At 35.7% G+C, this 25,946-nt stretch overlaps 1 protein-coding gene across 1 annotated transcript in view; it reads right to left on the bottom strand.

The window, feature by feature from the left end:
- The window catches only part of Uimc1 (ubiquitin interaction motif containing 1), a 119,746-nt gene that overhangs the window by 31,466 nt on the left and 62,334 nt on the right, over positions 1-25,946 (bottom strand). The window contains exons 7-10 of the mRNA XM_076855839.2: positions 21,875-21,939; positions 19,798-19,874; positions 14,684-14,760; positions 9,726-9,879 (exon numbers count right to left, since the gene is read on the bottom strand). Coding sequence (XP_076711954.2) covers positions 9,726-9,879; positions 14,684-14,760; positions 19,798-19,874; positions 21,875-21,939 — 373 coding nt within the window. The remainder of the gene's footprint in view (positions 1-9,725; positions 9,880-14,683; positions 14,761-19,797; positions 19,875-21,874; positions 21,940-25,946) is intronic.

A 25,946-nucleotide genomic window follows, 5' to 3' on the forward strand; every position in this document is an offset into this window, starting at 1 on the left:
CACGCCTCATCAAACTTTATTAATGCATCAGTGGAGCTAACAAGAGGAAATATTCCACAGAAAGTTGTTAGAAGATAACTGAGACCATGATGAGGAGTAGGGACTCACTTCTGCATTATTAATTCAAGAAAAGAGCATTACATGCAATGTAATGTAGTCTGGATTGGAGGTACTGGTCTAAGAGGTCATTCTGTATCTACGAGTTATGATGTGTTTCTATGTCCAATAGCATGGTCATGTGAATAAGAGGATGGCCTCTCTAGAAATCACCAAATAGGTCTGGGGTAAAACCTGCTAAAGAGGAATATACTTTATGGTGGAAATAATTGAGTGCCCAGATTTTGTTCTAAATGCCTTTCCATTTTGTTATATAAATTGCTCCTGTCATTGTGGTTTTCTCTGTCAAAAAATATTTCCCCAATGAAGACAAAAAATTAAGTATGTTTAGACAATTTGTTGAATTTAAAAACAACCTTGTAAATCTAATAAATTTCTAACAGCATGAGATGTCAGATAAATACTTATAATACTGGGGGTGGAAATAAATGTAATAACAGTATGTGATGGCATGTACACGTGCGTGCACACACATGCACACACACACACACACACACACACACACACACAGAAAAGCTGAACATCTCTTTTCCAAAATGCTTGGGATCAAAAGTTTTTCAGATTCCAGATTTTTTCAGTCTTTGAAATATATCCATACACATAATGAGGTGTCTTGAGGGAAGGACTCAAGTGTAAACATGAAATTCATTTAAGTTTCATATACACCTTATACACATAGCCTGAAGTCATTTTTTTTTAAATATTTATTTTTTAGGTGTAGATGGACACAAAACAATGCCTTTATTTTTTTTTAGGTGGTACTGAGGATCCAAACCCGGGTCCCACCTATGCCAGGCGAGCGCTCTATCACTGAGCCATAACCCCAGCCCCCTGAAGTAATTTTATATAATATTTTTAGTGGGCCTGCATTTGGGTTGTGATCAGTCAGAGGACACATGACACCAGGTGTGGAATTTTCCATTTTCCACTTGTACCATCATGCTGGTGCTCAAAATGGTGCATTTAAGATTTTGGTGCTTTAAAATAGGAATACCCAGGGTTGGGATATGGCTCAGTTGGTACAGTGCTTGCCTAGCATGCACAAGACCCCGGGTTCAATCCCCAGCACCTCTTAAAAAAAAAGGAATATTCAATCAGTATGTGTGTAACAGAATTCCAATATTAGGGAGGAAAGTGCTTGCTCCATCAACCCTCCCACATCACTCCACAAAGGAAATACTTCAAAATAAATATGATGGCCTCATGGCCTCACTAGTAGACTTTATTTCTTTTACTTTTTATATTCTGGGGTGGGGGGAAGTATGTTTTTAAATTCCCAGGTGCTTTGGAAATGAGGTGGAAGTATGTCACAATTCCTTTAAATATATCATTGTGGACTCCTAGTTCCTATTGATCCCTGGACCAGACCACCTCCTCTTCCTCTCACTTCTTTAGCTTTCTCCTCCCATCATAAATAGCAACAAATTTTTTATTCCTTCTACTTGCTGCCCACCCTATCCCCCCTTTAATTCTACATAATTCCAATACTCTTTTCTCTGTTTCAGTGCCCATTCTATTCACAGAGATTAGATCTTTCTACAGGATCAGCACTGCTTCTGCTTCAAGAAAAAAAGCTTTGACAGTCTTCACACAAGAAGGGGACTGCTGTCCCAGGTTGCATTAATCTGGTAACTTGGTGAGAACTGATGAGTGAGTGGAAAAAACCTGAAAACCACCTTTGTGGCAAATACTCAGATCCCAATAAATGCAAGGGCAAACTTCAGAGAACACTGCTATTTTAGATGTTTACTTTTAATAAAAAATAATAATAAAGCTAAGTGTGGTGGCACATGTCTGTAATTTCAGTGACCCAAAAGGCTAAGGCAAGTTTGAGACCAATCTCGGCAACTTAGTGAGACCCTCAGCAACTTAGCAAGACCTTGTTTCAAAATTTTAAAAAGAAAAATAAAGGGGGGTGGGAATGTAACTCAGTGGTAAAGCATCCCAGTGCCACAAAAATGAATGGATGGATGGAAGGATGGCTAGATAGTCAGGCAGTCAGATAGGTTAAAAAAAAAAACAATACCTATGTCCAATATGAGGTGAACAATTAAGAAATTTTTCCTTATCCTACTAACTGGAATTAAAACCTTCTTCCTCTGAGTAGCTAGTTCCTCTATTTTAGCATTTTAACTTTTAACTATTTTCCCTATACTTAGTCATGATGCCCAAGTCGTTTTCCTCAATGGACTGTAAATTTCCTAAGTACAAGCTTGAGATCCTATTCAGCTCTTATCAAATCCCTTACCACCTCTTGAGTTCCACTCCTCACTCCTAGCATCTAATACAATACTTCATCAAGAGCAAGATATGGAAACTTTTTAAGTTGAATCACTGTAAAAAGTAATTAGTGACTTCAAAGATAGAATAATTATATAGGCAAAAGACATATAAACATACATAAAAGTATACTAAACTTAGAACTGGCTTAATTGAACCATAATTTAGAATAGGCCCTATTCCAATGGGACTAAGGAACAAGTATTAGATCTAAGTAGTCAGAAACAGCAATCATACCCTTTTACCCATTCTCCTCCTTCCTTCCTGGAACAGAGATCTCTATATGAGGTCTAGAGATTCAGCAATCATCCTGAAACCATGAATCAAGAAGTCTTAAACTTAGGATTGTGAAGTCAATGGGCAAAAGCCTGTCTTCAATTATATAAGAGAGCCACTGTCTCACTCGAAATGCGTTTTAAGAAAAATAAATCCTATGTGTTAAACTCATTGTTAACAGTGTTATTGTGACTACCAACAAAATTTTCCTGTAGATACTAATAGAATTTCTGATAGTGTTAATAGGATTTTCCTTTACTTGTTCTGACTTATAAATGATACATACCCATCAACTTTGTTACAGTGACCAGACCAGGGAATAGACACTCAAATCAAGTAAGGGGTATTAAAATCTTCCTCTAGGCTGACCTATGGTCTTAGGAGAAAGATTTCCTTCTTTCCATTAAAAGCTAAAAGTTTGAAGACACAAACTGGTGTGTATATACTTTGTATACAACCAGAGATATGAAAAATTGTGCTCTATATGTGTAATAAGAATAGTAATGCATTCTGCTGCCACATATAAATTTTAAAAATAAATTAAAAAAATAAATTAGTAAACAATCAAACAAAAAAAGCTAAAAGTTTGGCTTGGATTGTAGCTCACAGGTAGAGTGCTTGCCTAGCACGTGTGAGGCGCTGGGTTCAATTCTCAGCACCACATTAAAAACAAATAAATAAAATAAAGGTATTGTGTCCAACTACAACTAATTAAAAAAAAAAAAAAAAAGGAAGTCCAAGCTTCTAGATCCAGTTGTGTCTGAATGAACCCTAACCAGATTTCCCAATTATGCAAGCTATATATTTCTAACACTTGCATCCAAGAGGCTCCTAAATACCACAGTGGGTATAAACACACAAATAACTCTTTTAGGGTTTTTAAAAAGTGCCCTTTGTTATTCCACGTAATTCAAGTTACATTTGTCCTTCTCCAGTTGGCTACTATTTCCTTTCCCATATTACTACTACACTGAATTGCTTGCTCTTTTCTATATACACTTCACATTTTTCTATTTATGTGATTTTTGCCTACTATTCTCTTACAATAATGCCCTTCTCTCAATCTCTAATCACATTTCCTCTAAAACACCACAGGATGTTTTTTGTATCCCTTAGAAGTTTTGACCTTGTATTACAGTTATTCTTGCGCATGTCTTATCTATCCAACTGAACCACTCTAATAACACTAAGATATGTGATCAGAGCCTTTGTTTGATTTGTATATCTCCCTACAGGTCAATTTGTCTCCAGAATCCATGTTATGTGTATTAAACCTATCCTATTTCAGAACTGTCAACACCTCAGTAACTAGGCACCAATAGCAATATAACTTAATCTAATCATATTGGGTACCACAAAAAGCCATATTAATACAAATGAGAAGAATGAACAGTATTCAAATTATATTCAGGTAGGCAAATACAAGTATCTAAAACAGAAAAGGTCCAACTTTGTCTAATTTGAGAAATGTCTTACTTAGACATGTTCAGGTATTAACAGATTTTTGCTGAGCTACCCCCCAAAAATCTATTCTAGACCTCAGTCCATTTTTGTTACCTCCCAGGAATATCTACAAGAAAGATCTCTACCTCCCCCAACCTATCCAACATTTTTTTTTTGGTTTTTATTTTTTTGGTACTGGGGATTGAACTCAGGGACACTCAACCACTGAGCCCATCCCCAGCCCTATTCTGAATTTTATTTAGAGACAGGGTCTCACTGAGTTGCTTAGCCCCTCACCATTGCTGAGCCTGGCTTTGAACTCGAAATCCTCCTGCCTCAGCCTCCCACGCTGCCGGGATTACAGGTGTGCGCCATAGCACCTGGCCCCCAACATTATTTTTCTGGAGATCTTTCTGAAGAGAAAATCCCCTCCAACCAGTATCCTAACTGTAAGCCGCACTTGGACCTCTATCTAGGTCCAAAATGTATATAGTTAATGTCTTCAGTTTCCCTAACTCTCCTATGATCTATTTTTTACTAATTTATTCTTATCACTTTGACTTTTAGGCCTTTTATCTTCCCTTTAGTTCTATCCAACTGATAGCTTATCCTTTATGTACTAGCACATAGAAACACAGACCTCAGAAAAACTAAATATACAGGAAAAAATAGTCAATAATAATAGCAACATTTATTGAATATTTAAGCACAGAGCTACATACTTTATAAAGTGACTCAGATTCTCATGACAATCCTGATACTGTCAAACTAATTTTAGAAATATGGAGCCTGGTCCTAACACAGTTAAAATTTAAGTCCAGCTTTATCTAGTCACACAGCCCACATTTCTTCCACTATCATATTGCCAAATATGAGATGTTGACTCTGATCTCCTACCTTCCAGCCTTGTCCCTATTCTAATAATCTATTTTCTATTCAGCAATCAAAGTGATCCTTTACTTAACATTACTTCTTTGCTCAAATCCCTCTAATGGTTACTCCCTTGTCCAGAGAAAAAGCCAAAGATCTTATTAAGGCCCAAGAGTACCTGGTCTGCCTACCCCTCCCTTCCCCAATTCTCTCTCTGGTCTCATTTTCTCTCTCATTTATTCAACTCCAGCCTTACTCTAGGCTGTTCAAACCCCAGGATCTTTAAATTTACTGGTTTCTCTGCCTGTTACACTTTCTCCTCCCTGTCTCAAAATTCCTTCACTTCCTTTAGTATCTACTCAAATGCCATCTTCTCAATAGGACCTTCATTGACCACCAATTTTAAATTGCTACTTCCTAACCTTAGTACTCCCTATCCCGCTCTTCTGCTGTTATTTTTTTCTCTAAAATACCTATCACTGTGTGACATACCACATATTTATTTTCCATTATTTGCTCCCAGTACTAGATTAAAAACTCCATGGAAATAGGAACTTGAAATATTCTGTTCACTGTATCTGGAATATAGCAGGTTATTAATATATATTTATTGAATGAGTAAGTACAGAGCTTTATTCTTCCCAAATGATCTCAAATACATTTTGAGTAAAAATTATCTCAAATACATTTTGCAGAAAGTGAAAGCAAAGGCAATCTGCCTTTGTTCTTGTCTAGGTCAATTTAGCAAATCTTACCTCTCAGATGATGCCTTTAAACAACAGTCCTCAATTTTTTTTCATAGTGCTCAATATATAGCCATGTCATTGAGCAAACTGAGCAGACAAACCAACTTAACCAGAATACAGTATGATAATCAAATAAAACTTACAGCAAAGTTAATCAGACACATATTTAATGATATGCATAATTGTTATTGTGCTGCATGGTAACTAGGCATAAATGGTAGGTGCTTCATGTAAATGACTCTAATTACTATTTCTCTTACACAACCAAATCAAGCATCTCTAGGATCAGCTTCACAGAAAAACAGGAGGGGGAAACTGGATACTTAATTCTGGGTTGAAAGTCGTCTCTTATTCCACCCCTTAGACATGGCGCTAATGATCTCTCAACCTGTTAGGTCTTCAAAAGAGTAACTTTTCCTTGTACAGCAGGAAAAGGTTTCCTTGCACTGGTGGCCAGGCCTTGGTCATGTCACAAAGTTGAACAAAATCAATCACTAATTTACATCTGGCAAGAAAATAAGGACAGGTAAGCTACTGGGGAAATCAAGTTAAGAGGTCAAATTTACTAAGGACTGACACACACACTAATAGGTTCTTCACACAATTCCTCTAACCACTTCTCCAGCCTACCTATACCCCCAAACTCTGTTTCCAAGAAAGTAGAGGAATAAGTAGACATAGGGTGGTTCTAATGAGGATTCCCTGCTCCAGACTCTCTCATTGGGCCTAAAATGTCACCAAAAAAGGTAAGTTTGGTTAACAAGTTAACACTATTAGAATTATTGATCAGTGGCCATTGTCTTTGCTTCTTATTTAAACTCACAGGAGGATAAAGGGCCCCCTACTCTCTTATAGGTTTATTTAAACCCACCCAGATTTCACAGTCTAGACTAAATGATGTCTCTGGGACATCATTCCAATTCAGTGGCACTTTTCTCTGATTATACTTACTTTCAGGGACATTCACTTGGGTATAAACCATTCACTCTGTATCATTTTGTAATTAATTTCTTAGGTAAATGCTTATTTCCCCAATGAGACTGCAAGTTCCTTGATGGCAGAAATCTTATCTTAAACTTCCTTAGCAAACTCCATAAGTAAGGCCTACCACAATTTAAAAAGTATTTCATAAGTATTGGGATGAATTAAAAGGTAATTAAGAATCAGTGGCAAAAAGGATCTAGATGAGTTGACATTGAAAAGAAGAATGTAATGTTCTAGATAGCTCAAAACAAATATCCCTATGAAAAAGAAAGATTGATTGTTATTCAGGATATAACAGAGAGCTCCTGAACTTCCTCATGCTGAGAATTAAAAACTTCCTCATGATGCAGACAGATGCCAAGAAAGCTAAAACTGACATATTCTCTGGATAAGCACAGTCTAGCTAAATCTACATATGTATATCACCAGCTTTTGTTTCTATAAATTGTAACTGCTTCCATGGGACCAATAGAGAAACAATCTAGCTGCTTCTCCCCAGTTTGATGAAGCTGTGTAAAAATCATTTTCCCTTTTTACATCATTTACTTATTTCTTATGCAGAGGAATGACCAAATCTGGCCACCAGGGTTCCAGGCAATTTGCCTGGCTTGGCTGCTGGTAACAACATCTTCAGACAGAGTCTGAGACATTAGGATGACATATAGTATCAGGGCTATTAGAATATTAGGACTTTCTATTATGTCAGAAAACACATTTATACCTAAAATGTCTGAAAGTCCACAAGACCCAGAAAGCAAATCCAATTGAGCAGCATCAGACTGAGTCACTGACCCTGGACCCAGTAAAATAAGAACCTGAAAGGCTCTGCCTGAATGATGAAGACAGTTAGTTAGTCTCAGTCTATTTTGTCCACCTGATCGTATCAGCTTAACAAGTTCAATAAGAACAACCTGGTATTGGTAATGCAAGTCTGCATTTGATCTGAGAAAATTAAAACACAGGCCCAAATTCTTTTACAGCAAATATTTCCCTGCCATACTCTAGTAAGGAAAAGGCCTGAATGCAAATACCATGTAGCTTATAGATATCTGACAGTAATGAATGCCAGAGGTTCCTATTGAAGCACAAAATAGCAAAGTTTGATGTGGGAGATACCGGTAGGAGATACTCTATATTCTTCTTCTTCTTCTTCTTTTTTTTTTTTTTAATATTTTTTCAGTTGTTGATGGGCTTTATTTTATTTATTTTTATGTGGTGCTGAGGATCACACCCAGTGCCTCATGCATACTAGGTGAGCACTCTACCACTGAGCCACAACCCTAGCCTCTCTATTTTACTCTTTACCTAATAATTTGGACTTGAAGAAAGTTATCTACTCTTAGAGTTCACAGGGACATTCAGCTTCTCAAACTCATTTATTTCTAGACCTCGTACTGAATAAGTGATTGACTCAGATGACCAATACCAGTGAGTAAGCATGCATAGTAAGATAGAATCATCTCTTCCCTCTCTGGACACTAAAGGCTTGGCCCCAGAATTCTTTCAGTCACTGAAACTCTCAGCTTAAAAAAAGAAAAAAGAAAAAAAAAATCAGACTAAAGAACTGTGTCAAATTGAAACTGCAGCTAGACTCCATTCCTTTAGTACTCTTCTGTTAAAAGGAGTTGACAGCCAGATTTAGGTCTGCAAACTTCATTCTAATTGAAAGACTACAATGCTATATATAAAGCTCTTTTAAAATGATCACAAAATCTTTGACCTAGGGAATTTCACTATTGGGAATAATAATAGTAGCTAATGCTTCTTAAGTACTTACTGTGTGCTAAACACTGCTAAGCCCTTTTCTGAAAATGTCTCATTTAGCCTCCCATGTATGAAAATAATGCCTAAATACTCACTTTTAATTATTCAATAAGTGTAAGCCATTATTATTATTACAAGGAACATGTACTACTTAATAATCAGAAAAATCCACAAACATTAAATTACAAGTTTACATACTTTCTTATTTAATAACTAAGATGTATACTACTTCAGAAAAATTAAATACTATTCATTTATTTTTGGAAATTTTAATTTATAAAATACTTCACAATTATATGATTTCAGATTTAAATACATCTGTTATAGGAATCAAGCAGAGAATGTTGCAACACCTACTATATAAGGGTTATATTCAATATGACAGATCACAGAAAGGTAGCTATGCTAATGCTACTATATTTAGAGGTAGAAATCATAGAAAGGAAGGATCAGGATGATATTTCAAGGAGTGTGATTAACAAGAAGATTTTCTTAAACAATATCTCACACTGGCCAGACATGCCTATAATCCCAGCAACTCAGGAGGCTGAGATAGGAAGATCACAAGTTTAAGTCCAGCCTCAGCAACTGAGCAAGACCCTGTATCAAAATAAAAAAATAAAAAGGACTGGGGATGTAGTTCAGTGGCAAAGCACCCTAGGTTCAATCCCCAGTATCAACACACACACACACACACACACACACACACACACACCCCTCCAAACTATACTATATATCTGGCTTTTGGTATACTCTCAGAGATATAAACCAATAGCTCCAGGGTAACTCAGCAGAGACATGTGGGATACGGGTATAAATTAGGGTTATTTTTCAGCTGCTATCTCCAGGTAGAATTTCTATCTTAAACAAACAAAAAAGTCAGAAGAGACTTATTTTGAATAAAAAATAGGTAACACTAGACTTAGATTCTCAAGTTCTACAGAATCTCAATATTTGAATATATGAGTTGGGATTGCAACTACTGCATTGTACTGGTCTTTGGCCTACCTATAGCAAATAAGTTGAAACATTAAAAGAGGAAAGGGTTTTTCCTTCCCCACTCCTAAGGTCCAAGTAACAACATACTAAAACAAATAAAAACCATAAAAGTATCAGAAAATTAACTACAAAAAAAAAAAAAAAGCAACTTTAACTTTGAAGAAAAGCGGCTTTCCCTACATTGAATTGTAGAGGATTACAAAACCACATACAAATAAGAGTCTGGCTGTCCTGATGAGTCTTTACCTGCTTCTTGCTCCATCAGACCATTGCAGTACATAGCATGTCGCTCAATCTTTGTGGATGGGAAGCCTTGATCACATAATGGGCAGGATACCTGGGTACTAGATGAGAAGGTAGAAGTAGGCATATCCTTCTCAGCATCTTCCCTGTTACCAACCTGAAGAACGTGACAAACAGGAATTGTAACATCTTTAGCTTATCATCTATCTTTCCCACTAAAGATTGTATCCCAATTACTTTCCAAGAGACAATACCAATCAACGTATCAAATTCAGGGCTAAGGCCTGGGAGACACTACTCTTATAGTTAATACTTAACTATACTAAGTTGCCAGCTATACACTAAGCCCTATGTATGAATTACTTATTTAATTCTCACATTCTTACAAAGGCATAGACATGAGAAAAGTATTGCCCCAAACAGTAAGGGAACTTGCACAGTGTCACACACAAACAAATAGATGTCAGAGTTGAAATTCAAAACAAGGACTACCTAGATAGCTCTAAACCTTGAGGACACTGGCCTCTATCTACCACACTGCACGGTATTCATTGCCCAAGTATACTGTTTATCTCTTGTGTTTCACATTTTATATTTCAATAGCATCTTAGAGATGCTTTTCAATCTCATAAAAAAGAAAACTGTGATCATTGAAACTTTAAGATAAAAGGCATTAAAAAACAAAAGATTCTAAGCCAAAAGTAGCACGATTAGAATTTAAGCTAAGAGCCTAGGTCTGTGCTTATACCAAAAAGAAATAACACCCTTGTGTTTAATTTGTGACTTTTTGGACTGAAAGGGGACACAAAGACCCAAAGAGCCATAGAAAAGTCATCACTAAGATAATCAATTCTGTTGAAACCACACTTAAACTTTCTTTACTCCTCAGTGTTTTATAGTCATCATTTCTCCTATAGTTGCCAGTGTCTCTCAAAGGCAGTTTTATTTTACCTACATAGGTTAGTCAGAGTCAGGGACTCTGCAGTGATTAATTCAACAATATGCGTGGGCACTGCAGCACTACTGCCTAACTCTTGCTTCAAAGGACAGCATGTCCTATCCAATCAATGTGTAACAGTCCTGCACAGCTACTGCTTCCACTTAAGACCAAGGAGCATCTGGGCTGTCATTATACCTTACTACAGGGTGAAAAAAAGAAGTCCTCATCCGGTATAAAAACAAAATAGGACCCAAATTGCAATGGATAGGTAATTTAACCTCTGAATCAACTGTGGTTGTTTGGTTGTTGTTTATTTTTTGGTTTTGGTTTGTAAATTTGGACCATTTCTAAAATCTACTGCTTGTGAGTGGAATCCAGCAGAGATAGAAACAGACCTTCTAAATACCAAGCCAAACACACTTACTTACTATTAAAAAGACATATTCTAGATAGGGAAAAACAGAAAGATGAGAAAGGAACTAACAGTGGTTAAGTTCTTACACTATGCCAGGCTCTGCCATGCATTTTCCATATCCATCCCTCACAATCCAACTGGACATAGGTATCACTAGCTCCAGTAGTATAGAAAGGAAAATTGAAGCTTGGAAAGGTAAAGTAATCTGCTGAACACAAAGTTAGTAAGTGAATAATCTAGACTCAAACCGAGGCCTAATTCACATCAAAACTTTCAGTATTTTCATTAATGAAAATGGCATAAGCAAAAACAGCCTCCCTTCTCATTTGTTTTTAGAAGTTGAACCCGAACATACCAGGGAGATTACATGATTTTATTATTCTCTTGGAGGTACAGAAAGTCAAGTGGGTCTGGAATTTCTAGGTGCTGTTATTCTAAGCCTAGACACTGAGCTTCTCAAAAATTCAGGTTCCTCTGTTCAAACAACTCATAAGAAAAAGTTGTCTTGTACAGGCAAAGCAATTTGAGCAGAGAGAGAAATCAATAAATCCTAAAATTTACAAGCATTCTTGAGTTACTGAAAGTTAGTGATGATTGAGCAGTTACTTGAAATTCTAAAGTTCACCAAGTACAGAGATAACATGAGTGTCACTGGTGCTCACAATAGCACTATAACACTCCTTTTGTATTCATTGCCACTCTATAAAGTGCAGAGAATGTACCCAAAACTATTAATATATTTGAAAGGAAGTAATCTTTATTATTATTTTATGGATATGAGACTATTTCCAACCACATTCACAGGAAAACCAGAAGCTTTCTGAAAATTTTTATATTAAAAATAAGATATTTCCCCCAATACCATTAAAAAGGTCTATTTAAATTAACTACTACAGAGGAACCTCAAAGAGGAAAATACAAGCAACACAGCTTTTATCTGTGTAGATTTTGCAGAATGATTTCTACTTTTTTAAAAATACTAAACAGCAATTTCTTAAAAGTGGCACTCAGACACTGATTCTTAATTCCTTAAAGGGTTGGTTCTTACCTTTTGGCTTCAAAAGGAACCTCACCTCAAGAAAAGAACCCAGTGGAAAAAAAAGGCATGTTCTACAAATTACCAAACCCTCTATCCTTCCCCCAGTTTAGATGTAGTTTAGAAAGTCATTTATTCAGATCTTTCTCCTTACCATTTAGGACTCTAACACAAGTTACCTTTAAAAAAATTACTCATTAAACTTACTGTTTAACTCTGAATAATTTCTATTAACTCCTCTGAAAACAGAATATTTATCTGAGAATCCAACTAAGGGAAACAATAGGCATGATATTGAGAAACCATTATTTTCAAAGAAACCTGACTTCTGTGGGAAATCAAATCAAGAGGGGCTGCAATTCTGCCACAGCTATTCCACAGACTTTAGCAGTGCTGAGCAACTACCCATCACTGGTAAGCTAATATCACTGAACAGCCACAATACTCACAAAGCAGTAAAATAGTAACTGTTTCCACATGCACACTTCTACTTGTACCAAATCTCTGCTAAGTGTCTTATAATCTTTATCTAATTTAATCTGAAGAGCAACCCCCCAAAATAAAAATATTTTGCCTACAATTTTCATATGAAGAGGTGAAATTCAGAAGAGCGGTCCTCTTCTGTGCTGCATTAATACCCTAGGAATCTACTATGACATTTGTCAGACCACATTATAATTATCTGTTTATGTGCCTATTTTCTCCCTTATCAGAACCCAGTGAAGGCAGGAACATCATTTTTTTTTTTTAAATTTATCTTGGCATCTCTAAGAGTCTTAAAACAATGAATAATACAAAGTATAAAAACCATAAAAACCTGCCTAATAAATGAATAAACAATGAATCTGTCCAACATCACAAAGTGGTGGGACTGGCATTCAAACCCATGTCTTCTAATTCCAATGTGCAAGAACCTTACACTATACCATACCATCTTTCAATAAAAGACAAAAAACTGTATTCACAGATTTCAAACACAAGAGTCCACATCCTTTTTATGCACAGAAAATATCCAATTCTTTCTTGTAACTAATAAGTGATTATTCGATGACTTAAAAACCACAGTATTTTTAACTTCTTTTAATGGAAACTTCTGGCTACTTAGGAATATCCAGATATCAGCTAACAGAGATAGAAAAAGAGGACATTTAAAGTGAGAAAGGCTATACAACTCTACTGTTTGAGGCAGAGTAGTGCAGAATGCACACTATAAATTCCAAATAGGATTCACGTTTTTTTGACCCCCAAAATAGTATCCTTTGCAATCACGGATGGGTAAGAAATCAGCCTTGATGAACTAATTAAAGGCTTCTATAAGGCTTTTTCTGTATGTTTGGATAACTATGTTATTACTACTCTGATCCCCTGTTCCCATTTAGAAGGCCGTGTCCTTGCTAGGAAAAGGACCTAGAGGCCATTCTGACATTATCTAGCAAGATGTGTCCTCAGTACCTCTGAGGAAGGAAGTGTCATCAACTTTCCTACCCTGACTCGTATCAGGAAATCCTGGTCTATCAGTTGTGACGAATCAGGTTTCAAGGAACCAGCAGTGTGCATGATTCATGAAAGCAGAATTTCTACCCAGTTACCTGCAGTACTGGGAAAGGGAAGTACTAAGGAAGAGATTTAACTTTTAAGGTAAAAACTGTTTTCAAAAAAAAATCAAAGGATGCAGCTCGGTGGTACAGTGCTTGCCTAGCATGCATAAGATCCTGGGATAGATCCTCAGCACGAGACACACACACACACACACACACACACACACGCGATAAGGAGGAGAAACCTAGAGTATAAAAAGGAATGAGAATTAAGTATTTTTTAAGGTGCCAGTTCAAGATAGTAAACACAAATATAACCAAAATCTTTATTTCCAGAGAAGAATTTGCTTAATTTTTAAGTGCTTTTCATAGCAATAGATTAAAACCTTAAATTCTTTAAAAGAATTCCTAGTAGTTAAATTGCTGTGTCAGACTCAACATGAAAAATATACACTAAGAATCTTAATCAGAAGTATGAGTTTCTACCAATCAGCTTTATGGCTCTTGCAAGATATGTAATGTTAGCTACAAAAGGTAGTAATGAAAATATATTTTAACTTGGGTTTGTTATTTCTAATAACATTTTAAAATTAGGACTGAAAATTTATTTCATATAGTTATTTTTCCCAAGATTGTTCATCTCTGTTGTATATCAGTATGTAAGAGAAAATGCCCTAGAACTTCGGAGACAAACCAATATTCAAATTCTAGTTTCTATTATTAATAGCAGTAAGAACTAGTGCAAATTCAACATCCTAAGCCTCTGTTTCCCCATCTGTAACAGAAATAATGCATATAAAAATATTCAAGAAATAGCAACTACTTTTATTTTTAGAAACAACGCTAAACTGATCTTAATTATAAAAATTTCTCCATGAGATAAATGTCCCCAAAGCTAAAATCCTATGCCACCTAAATCTTTTCAGCCAAAGTCAACACTGCATTAGAAAAAAGACAACCAGCAGGATTAAAAAACTAAGAAAAACTATAGAGGAGAATATTCATCTCCTTGTCTCCCATTATTATTCTTACTTCATCCAGGGTTTCTCTGCTACCAGGAGAGTCTTCTCTTTCAAGGTCAAGAGTTTCAGGGGAACTTAGCTGTGTCTCTGTAATTAAAAAAATTAAGATTCCATGAATTTTCATTTTGAGTTTTAATAATTAAAAAAAACAAACACCTATTTTACCCTTTGTTTATTGTAATGGCAATATAGATCTAGTCTGTTTCCTCTTAAAGCTTTATTGGCATAATTTACATATAACAGAATTCACCAATTTTCAATGTACAATTTGGTGAGTTTTAACAAATATACCAATTATACATGGTACAATTTATATCACGTAACTACCACTACAATAAAAATAAAAAACAGTTGGGTGGGGCAGTGCATGCCTGTAATCTCAGCAGCTCAGCAGGGTAAGGCAGTAGGATCATGAGTTCTAAGCCAGCCTCAGCAACTTAGCGAGGCCCTAAGCAACTCAATAAGACCCTGTCTCTAAATAAAATATATAAAAAAGGGCTGGGGATGTGGCTCAATAGTTACGTGGCCCTGGGTTCAATCCTCGGTACCAAATAAATAAATAATAAAAATCTTTCCCAATACTCCATTAAGTTAATTATAAGTATCTACTTTATGTTCCTATAGTTTTGCCTTTTCTAAAATGTCATATACTTGAAATCACATAGTATATACAGTCTTGTGTCTAGCTTCTTTCACTTAGCATAATGTTTCTGAAATGTTGCCCATATGTTAGTCGTTCACTCCTTTTTACTGGTTCTCCATTATATGAATATTTCACAGTTTGTTTATCTGTTCACCAGTTGATCCATTTAGCTTATTTCCCCTGTAGTTCTAGTTCCAAACTATATTAACAAAAACATGCCAACATTAGGTTGGCATGAGGTTAAAGAGGTGATTAGGAAAACAGAAATTGGGACCAGAAATAGAGTATGCATTCTGGACAAAGATATGCCTTTTTTCAATACATTCTTTAAGCAGCATCTATAAATTCAAAATTAATTTAACAAATATTAATTGAACAAGTCCCAGACACTCTACTATCTATAGTTAGTATGGAGATGCAACTTGTGAGTCCCTTATAGTCTGGTTTAGGGGCTAGGAAATTATACACAGCTCTATGGGTCAAATCCAGCTGGGTGTCCATTTTTATAAATAAGGTTCTATTGAAACATAGCCACACTCATTCATCTATATATTACCTATGGCTGCCTTTGCACTAAAACAACAGAGATGAGTAGTTTCAACAGACTCATGTCCCAAACAGCCTAAAATATTTACTAGTCTTCTTTTATTTAAAAGATGGGAGGTGGGAGAAAAAATAAGTGAAAAACTGCTTAAGTCTGCTAACCTCTGCTAGCCTCTGCTAACCTCTGCTCTAGACAACTGTCATTTAATATAACAAAAGCATAGTAACTGCTGGGCACAGTGGCACATGCCTGTAATCCCAACAGCTTGAGAGGCTAAGGCAGGAGGATCGCGAGTTCAAAGCCAGCCTCAGCAAAAACGAAGCATTAAGCAACTCAGTGAGACTCTGTCTCTAAATAAAATACAAAATTGGGCTGGGAATGTGGCTCAGTGGCCCCAAGTTCAATCCCTGGTACTCCCCGCCCCCCCCCCAAAAAAATACCACACAGTAATTAAACATCAAATGACAAAAACTCTATAAAAGAAATCAGAAAGTGCATTTTATATCCCTCCCAAACTCCATATGTTAGGTTGAAATCCTAACCCCCAATGTGATGATATTTGAAGTAGATTGGGAGGAAATTAGAATATAAGGGAAAAGACCTCAAGAATGAAATTAGTGCCCTTATAAAAGGGAGCTCAGAGGGCTGGGGTTGTGGCTCAGAGGTAGAGCACCCGACTAGCATGTGTGGGGCACTGGGTTCGATCCTCAGCACCACATAAAAATAAAATAAAGATATTGTGTCCATCTATAACTAAAAAAATAAATATTAAAAAAAAAAAAAAGGAAAAGGAGGTCAGAGAGCTCTTTCTGCCATGTGTGAACACAGTGAAAAGGTGCCATCTATGAACAAGGAAGCAGGCTCTCACCAGACACAGAATCTGCAGAGGCCTTGATCCTGGACTCCCCATTCTCCAGAACTGTGAGAAATAAATTTCTGTTGTTTACAAGCCACAGTGTACATATTTTATTGTTTCAGCCCAAACTGAGACAAATAATTTATCTCAGAAGGCAAATCCTGTAAGTTCTCTGTTATTTGATACTGTACTTACTATTTCTAACTGATACTTTTGTGCTTCACAAATACAATAAATAGCCAGAGTTAGGCAAACAAACTATCTACATGATTCTAGGACTGGAGATATAGCTCAAGTGGCTTGCCTGGCACATCTGAAGCACTGGGTTTGATCCTCAGAACCACATAAAAAAGAATAAAATAAAGATGTTGTGTCCACCTAAAACTAAAAAATAAATATTAAAAAAAGATTCAAAATATTTTCTGAATCATTAAAAAAGGGTTAAATACACTTCTAATAATAAATGTATTTTAATACATCACGATTTTTTTTGAAATTGGATACACAGATTTTTATCCTCTTGATGGAAAAAGGCTTATAGTGCACATACTTCAAAATCTTCTTTAAGTTTCCCTGAGAGAGTGTATTATAAAAGACATTTAGTCTGTTCAAAAATGAGAGCTGCTCACTACTTGGACTACTGCAATAATAAAAAGTCTTTAACTAAGCTTTATGTGAATAGCTGAATGTCCAACTACAAACAACTCAAGAAGGTGTTAGCTCCTCAGAAATAAACAATGCTACCAGCATGTGCAATGTGGGCACAATATGTCTCTAATCTTGCCTCTTCAAACAAAGTAAATAACACTAGAAAGATAATGAATTTTGAGTATCAGACCCCTGAAACTGTCAGAAATATGAGACAAAAGGAAACAGATAACAAACTATTATATTCAATTTGTGCTTCAACCCATTTAGAACAATTTTTTGGTACAATTTAGATGCATAGCTTAAAAATTCTATATCAAAAAAGAAATTCAGGAGTTTGTTTGGTTTCATGGAGAACTAGTTCTACTTTCTTAGCAAAGGGAACATTAGTATTTTGAAAACCTTTTGCAATCTCATTTAGAAGTAGTTTATATCAGAAAATATTTGGACTTCATTTGCAGGCTAATGACAGCAAGTCATGATCATAAAAGTTATTTAACCTCAGTCATTAAGGGCTTGCTTTTCCTTCTCTCACTAACTAGGACTTTCAAGATCATTATATTTGGAGGTTCCTCCGACAATATCCTATGTGACGTCACATGCCATATCCAAAATAGGTAGACTAGATGACTTCACCGAAAGATGGCATGATGCAGGAATCCCAGACAGAGATTAAGAGATTAAGCTTTCTTTTCATGAAGATAGTACATAGCTTTCTTGAATGCTCCTGCCAAAATCTCAGCACTTTGTAATGGGGTCTCCTAATGGGTATTATTAGGCAATGATCCAAATACCTTTCAAATGAACTAAGGAACTGCTTTCAATAAAAATCAACATAAATGTATTTTTAAAATGAATAAAACTTCATGATAGGCTAACAAATATTTTAAAATATTTCCAGGGCTTTCCTTTGTTTCCAAGTCTCTTTGGGGAAAAAAAAAAAAACCTGAAGAAAAGCAAACAAGAAAACTGACTATCTCTAATCCTGACAGACTATATATAAAGACCTGAAGGAAACCCAGATGACTGATAGAAACATCCGTACATCACTTGTTGTCCAAAGAATTTAAACATTAAGAAGTTCCTCAATCTCACATGAATGAAATTATTGATAAATATAATGGGCTCCACTTTTTTGGGGGGGAGGGGAGCTCTACTTTTTAAAAAGAAAAAAGTTTCTTAAAAAGTAGTGGTTTATGACTGGGGCTGTAGGTCAGTGGCAGAGCGCGTGCCCAGCATGCATGAGGCACTGGGTTCAATCCACAGCACCATGTAAAATAAACAAATAAAATAAAGGCATTCTGTCCATCTATAAATACAAGAAAAAAAAGTTTTTTTTAAATGTAGTGGTTTAGTCAAGCATGTAATCCCAGTGGCTCAGGGGGCTGAATCAGAAGAATTCCAAGTTCAAGGGCAGCCTCAGCAACTTAGCAAGGCCCTGAAACCCTGTTTCAAAATAAAAAAACAAAAAAGTGGTTAAGTGCTCCTGTGTTCAATCCCTGGCACCAAAAAAAGGTAATGATTTACATCACAAAAAAAATTCTTTATATATCATACAGTGATTCAACTCGAGAATTCTATTAGATAGTAGGTATTTTAGTTAATTTAAAATTACTTTGTATATGTGGCCTGGGGTTGTGGCTCAGTGGCAGAGCGCATGCCTAGCATGTGTGAGGCCCCGGGTTTGGTTCTCAGCACCACATATCAATAAATAAAATAAAGGTCCATTAACAATTAAAAAAAAAATAAAATAAATTTCATTATTAAAAAAATTACTTTGTATATGTAAATACATCCATATGCAACTCTGAAAGAGTTCCTCTTATGCCTAAAGCAAGATAAGTACCTTTTAATTTCTACAATTAACAAAAAGCAAACTATCACACTTAACCAGGGTATCCTGCTAAGAAGCTGATCACAGAACTGTGTGCAAAATTCAATTTCTGGACCCACTATGCAAAAAATGCAAACAAAACAAAATAATGAATGGCCATGTCAAAACTAGTTAAAGGCTGAGAGAAAAAATCTGCTTAATGAAGCAGACAAGAGGACAGTCCAACTTTTAGAGCACACATAACCAAAACATAAAAGCCTATTGGCTCTGCATGTGCAGTTAAGTAAGGGTTATTCCTAATTCTTTGCTGCCATTTCTGTTAAGTAGACAAAAAGAAGACCAAAAAAAAAATCATGTTAATTTCAAAACCAAATTACCCCTAGAAAAAGAAAAGATTGAGAATCAGAGCCAACAATAGAGCATTAAAAATATAAACATATATAAGGATGCATCTATATGTATGTGTGTGTGTATATATCAATCACACATATGCTTTCTGAGAATGGTCTGAACAGTCAGAAAATGGTTTAAACAGTCAGGAATGAAAAGATAGTTAGCAAGGTATCAGAAATCCAATAAAATCATAGGAAAGTGCTTACCAGGACAAACAGTGATTTCTTCTGCAGAACTCTCTGGCATAAGGACTAAGCTTCTCTTACTGGTCAAAGCAGCAATGCTGGAAAAGAACCAAACTCCAGGTGAATTCCCAGTAAAATAAATCAGAATACCAGGCCAAAACAACAGTGAGTCATTCACAAAGCCACAAGCAATCTGATACCTGCTGTCCAATACCACAAAGGCACAACAGGAAAGCAAGGAGTCCATAGTGAAAACTCTAGGCCAGAAACAGGGAAAATAAACATGCTTATAACTTTGGTTCCAGTGAAATAACTGAAGGAAAAGAAACCCCCTTTTGGAGTCTTCACAAAGGAAGGTGGAAGGATAAGCATTATCTGCAAATATCACAGAAGACAAACAATTCCACTTCAACAAAAAAATGTCAAAGGTGTTTTATAGCCTCCATTTCAGCCTTCTGAAGGCTAGAGACATGTAAAGTAGATAGAGATTCTCCCGACAGCACATTAACTTTTCCATCACCTCACAGTTACATTTCCTCTTTATCTCAAGATGTAGCTTTCCAAACAACAAAAATGAAATACAATTCCAAACTATCTCATAGCAAAAATCTGTCCATATAAGTTCAATCTCTCTTCCAAGGAAAACTTAATTATGAATAGCTTCCCTCATCCAACCTTCTGGTTTTCCCTGCCTGTTCATGGAATACTAACTCCTCCTGACACAGAAACACATGGCTCAGAGATCTGAACTACTACTCTCATGCTTCACAGAATTTTATGATTAGTTTGATCAAGTATGCAAGAAGACGCTTAAAAACACAAATTCTCATATCAACCAAGAACCACAAAGAGAGAACAGCCATCACTGACTCAAGATAAATAACTAAATCTTGACAGGAAACCACAAGTGATTTCTCTCTCTAAATAAAACATCTCATAGCATTTGTTACAAACCCAAGCCAGACAGTTTACTCTGCATGTAACATTAGGGCTCTATTCAAAGGGTCCATCACAAAACAATTTGCTGACATTTATAAAATGGGCTAATCAATTTGAAGTCAAACCACATTGCCTGCAATTTCAACTCTCTCCTGGTGACAAAGTGTATAATCATTTATTAAAAACCTACATCTGCTCTGCACAGACTCACCACAATAAAGCAGAAAGGTCTACAGGGAACAGAAGGCCTACTCCAGTTAAAAACACTTCCAAAACTGTCTTAACCACAGGAGAATCAACCAAAGCCATATTCTTCAGCCCAAGAAGAAATACTTAGTACTGTCCACCAAAAGCCTAAGAAAGAACACTACCTACATTACAGCAAATGGCACTGGGCCTCAACTTCTATATAGGAGATGACAATCACTTAATACAAAACTACATTCTTGAGAAATTCCCAAAACTCAACCATCAAACAAAGGGAAAAAGTAGTTGGAAAACTGATCCAGTTAATACCACAGTTTATAACCAATCAATCATCATCTATTATTAAAATAAGAAGACTTAGAAGGTAATCCTATCAACAAATCAGCAATAAAAATTAATGGAGGAGGTAATACAAATAAAACCATTTGTAGAAAAGATGAAATACAAACAAATTAAAAGTGGCATAGGATCTATGTGGCCTGAATAATATAATTATAGGCATCAAAGAGGATGTAAGTCTTGAGAATAGATTTAAAAGATATACAAGGTTTGGAAATAAGCATAAGAAAAGTAACAAATGGAGAAATAGATAAGAAGAATACAAGGCCCATAAAGAAATCAATCTAGAAACTTCAAATTGGTAAAGGAAGCTAGGTTAGTTAAGAGAAGCTGGATGACCACTTTTCAGGAATAAATGGGATTTATGCCAAAATAACTAGGGTGGACAAGAAAACCTCTAAGATCTCTTCCAGACTCAATATTCTAGGCTTTTATGAGATGAATATTTGAAAACTTGGAGACAGTAATGATTTCTCCTAGTCTGTGCTTATATTATAAAAGAGCTAAAAGTTCCCTAGCAAGTTGTCCAGATGTAGTCTCGTTCATGTGGTTCATCTTCTTTATGTCGATACCATCAGAAGAGACTGGAACTCACAACAACGTGCAATCTCACCTTTGTGAGGCAGGTACAGAATTTCCTTCTTCAGAAGTTTCTTCAACAAATAGCCCTTGGGAAGACTGCAAAGAAATATGTAACATCCTAAATACATAGGCACAGATGAACTGGTTTCTCCTTCTTTAAAAAAAAAAAGAAAAAAACAGGCCTAGGATGTAGCTTAGTGATAGAGTGCTTGCCTAGCTCATATGAGGTCCTGGTTATATCCCCAGCACAATCCCCGCCTCAAAACTAATAGTAAATCGTTCAACATTATCACTCAGCAATAAATATAAAACATTTTTCTTAAGTCATTAAGTTTCAGTAAAAAAAAACATACCCTGTGGAGACGAAAGTCTGGTATTTGAATCAGATCTAGATCACCTACTAACTGTAATTTTGGGTAAGTCATATCTGAATCTCTTTTCTCATCTTAAGTATTAACACAGATTATTATTATGAGAATTAAGCAAGATAATTATGCAATGTACTTTGTAAAATGCAAGACCTACATAAATATTAATTAGTAAGTAGAATGTATTATGATACCAGAAAAACAATTATAAAGCTTTTGTTGTGGGAGGGAAAAATAGAAAAGCCCAGTTTTCAACAGAAATGCTGAGCTGGGAAAAACACTGTGATCCATGAAAGCTACCTCTCTGAGCACAGCTAGGACATAACATAGGACATTCCAAAGGGAAAGCTATAAAGATTCTTTTTGCTATAAATCTGCCATTAAGGTATTGCTACCTAACTATAAAGATACCTTTTAAGAAATACAATGGCCAGGTGGGTGGTGCATGCCTGTAATCTTGCTGACTGGAAAGTTGAGGCAGAAGAATCACAAGTTTGGGCCAGCATTAGCAACTTAGTGAAAGCCTATCTCAAAATAAAAAATAAGAAAAGGCTAGAGATGTAGGTCAGTGGTAAAGTGCCTCTGGGTTCAACCCCTAGTAGGCAAAATTTTTCAAAAATAAAGAAACAATAGAAAAAAAAAAGCAATGCAATGATTGGGACTGAAATAAGAAAAACACATGTGCATTGACTCATGGTAGAATCAGTGCAAATATCAACACATTGAATGTTGATGTACAGAAAAAGCAGCTACTTTTACCTTAAGTAGACTTCTGAGAAAGTACCTTGTCTGTGAAGCTTTTTCCAGTAGATATAAAGCTACTGGCTGAAGTGTTCAGAGTTTCCTAACAGGATAAATAACCTAAACAAATTAGTCATCTCTCTACCACTCAGGTAAATGATGAAATACACCTTTTTAAAAAGGGAAGGGAGGCTGGCAATATGGCTCAGTTGGTAGAGTGTTTGCCTTGCATGCACAAGGCCTTAGGTTCAATCCTCAGCAGCAAAAAAAAAAAAAGTTTCTGGGGAGGGGGTGGTGGTGGGGTAGCTGAATCAAGTCTTCAGTCAAGAAGAAGGCATAGTTGTACAGATCAAGAATGTAGTTATTATGAGAAATGAGCTGAATAAAACTATCAAAAGAACTAAAATAAAACAGCAATCAATACTTAGCCTGATTTTGTTTGAATTTACAAGTTCCTTTTTAGAATCTTTAAAAAAAAAAAAACAGTGAACACTGACACCTAGTGTCCACTTAATAGAATTTTGCTGACTTAGAATTAATAGATGACTAAGCCCTAGGACTTCAGAAACAATCATGAAAAAATCAGTTATAAGACACTTCCATATCCACCTTAGGTTGAACATATCTCCAGCTCTGCCAGTGTAATTGTTTTAAAAATTATTGTTCACCTTTTAAGTGCCAGGCCTATTCATTTTACATCCATTATCCTGAAATCTCCACAAGAACCTTATGAAGCGAAAATTATTATTTTAGAAATGAGGAAAATTAAACTTCAATGTTAAATAATTTGCCCAAAATTGGACAACTGATCAAAAGTGGAGCTGGCACTTTCCTGAACCCAAAATCCATGTTTGAACCACTACTGTTATGTCGTTTACATAAATGATCATCTTCCCAACCATTTCAACAAGAAATCCCAAGAATGTATTCATTTGAGTAAACTATTTTAATTTCTAAAGTTATACCTTAAATGGAAGTAAACTGAATTTAGCTGTACAGTGAGGTTCTTTTAGAATATGAAAATAAGATAGCAAAATGTGCAACCAAATTTGATTAGACTACCTAAATCTAAATAAAGTGAACAGGAAAATGTAGAAATAAAGCTCTAAAGAAGCTGTGGCCTAATCAAGATATTGCATTTTATACTTAAAGAAATAAGTTACAGGAATGGGATAGTTTGATTGAATCTTAAAATAGAAAAATCCAAAGATCAAACTCAAGTAGTGTTTTCAACACCATGGCCCGGGAAATGAAAATGAATTAAACCATCAGCCAGTCATCACAGAAATGGCCTCTGTTGTAAGGCAATGATAGCTTATCAGGTCTTTCCATAGACTAGTTAAACCATCTCTTAAAGTTTCCATTTTCTGACTATTATTTCAGCTTTCTAGATACATTCATCATAGAAAGAGGTACAATATATGGTGGATCTGAGTAGTCTGGTCACTAAAAATGTCTTTATTCCATAAGAAATGTGTCATTTGGTGTACATACATCAGCTTGAAGTTTGGCTAAGTAACAGTCACAACTCCACATAATGTGGTAATTTCTGGAAATAAGTTCCAGCACCTAGACTGAAAAATTAAGGATCAGACTCTGAAAAGTAGTGACCACATCAACATCTCCCTGCCATAATGCCACTGAGGTGACCTCTTATCTTCATTAACAATTTTCCTTGTCGCAGCAATGCCAGAAACGAGCTATCATCTGATTATAAAGTTTTAATAACCTTCATTACAGACTATGCCACATTTGACCAAAGGTAAATGTTTTTTCTGAGTCTCAATTCCTGAGACTCTCTTGCTATCTCTATCAGCTAAAGAGTTACACATGTGGGCAACTCCAACAAAGTCATGTTCAACAGAAAATATAAACACACAAATTCCTTATACACACAATTCCTGAAAGCAAGAGATCAGGATAAAAGGGAAAATTATGAAAATAAAATCTTCATTATTTGCCTGTATAATCAGTAAGTTTGTTTTATTTTTTTAAATGTTAGCAAGGTTGTAGTTAACCATGTATTTTCATATACTGCTAGAGCGAGGAAATACAAATTTGAACAATCTTTCTGAAAAGCAATGTGGCAATAAATAGCAAGTCTGTATGTTCACAATTCTTTTTTAAAAAAACAAATAATGCAATTTTTTTCATATTTATTTTTTAGTTGTAGTTGAACACATTACCTTATTTCACTTATTTATTTTTATGTGGTGCTGAGGCTCAAACTCAGGGTCTCTCACATGCGAGGCGAGCACTCTATTACTGAGCCACAACCCAACCCCCTTCTTTAATATAGTATTTTTCTGGCTCCCTATACCCAAGGGCACTGATTTTAAATGAAGAAAAGTTTCACACAGATCTAACTTTCACACAACCAAAATATCCAGTGATAAAAAAATTTTTAAAAATATATAATATGGTAAACTCATAAGCCAGAATATGTCATTAAAAATGAAATCTAGGGGGCTGGGGTTGTGGCTCAGAGGTAGAGCGCTCACCTAGCATACATGAGGCACTGGGTTCGATCCTCAGCACCACATAAAGTAAAATAAAGATACTGTGTCCACCTATGACTAAAAAAATATATTTTTTTTAACAATGAAATCTAGGCTGGGCATCATGGCACCACCTGTAATCCTAGCAGCTCAGGAGGCTAAGGCAGGAGGACAGCAAGTTCAAAGTCAGCCTCAGCAATTTAGTGAGGCCCTAAGCAACTTACTGAGACCCTGTCTCCAAATAAAAACTAAAAAAGAGCTGGGGGATGTGGCTCAGTGGTTAAGTACCCCTAGGTGCAATGCTTGGTACCAAAAAAAAAAAAAAAAAAAAGGAGAATCTATAGATAATTTTAATATAAAAAAATGATTACATTTATATTGTAAGTTAAAAATTCAATAATCAATAATGTACTAACATAAGGGCTGGGAGTATAAGCTCAGAGGCAGAGTGCTTGCCTAGCAGGTATGAAGCCCTGGGTTTAATCCCAACACTGCA

This window comes from Callospermophilus lateralis, chromosome 5 (genome assembly GCF_048772815.1).
Source record: "Callospermophilus lateralis isolate mCalLat2 chromosome 5, mCalLat2.hap1, whole genome shotgun sequence".
Classification (NCBI taxonomy): domain Eukaryota; kingdom Metazoa; phylum Chordata; class Mammalia; order Rodentia; family Sciuridae; genus Callospermophilus; species Callospermophilus lateralis.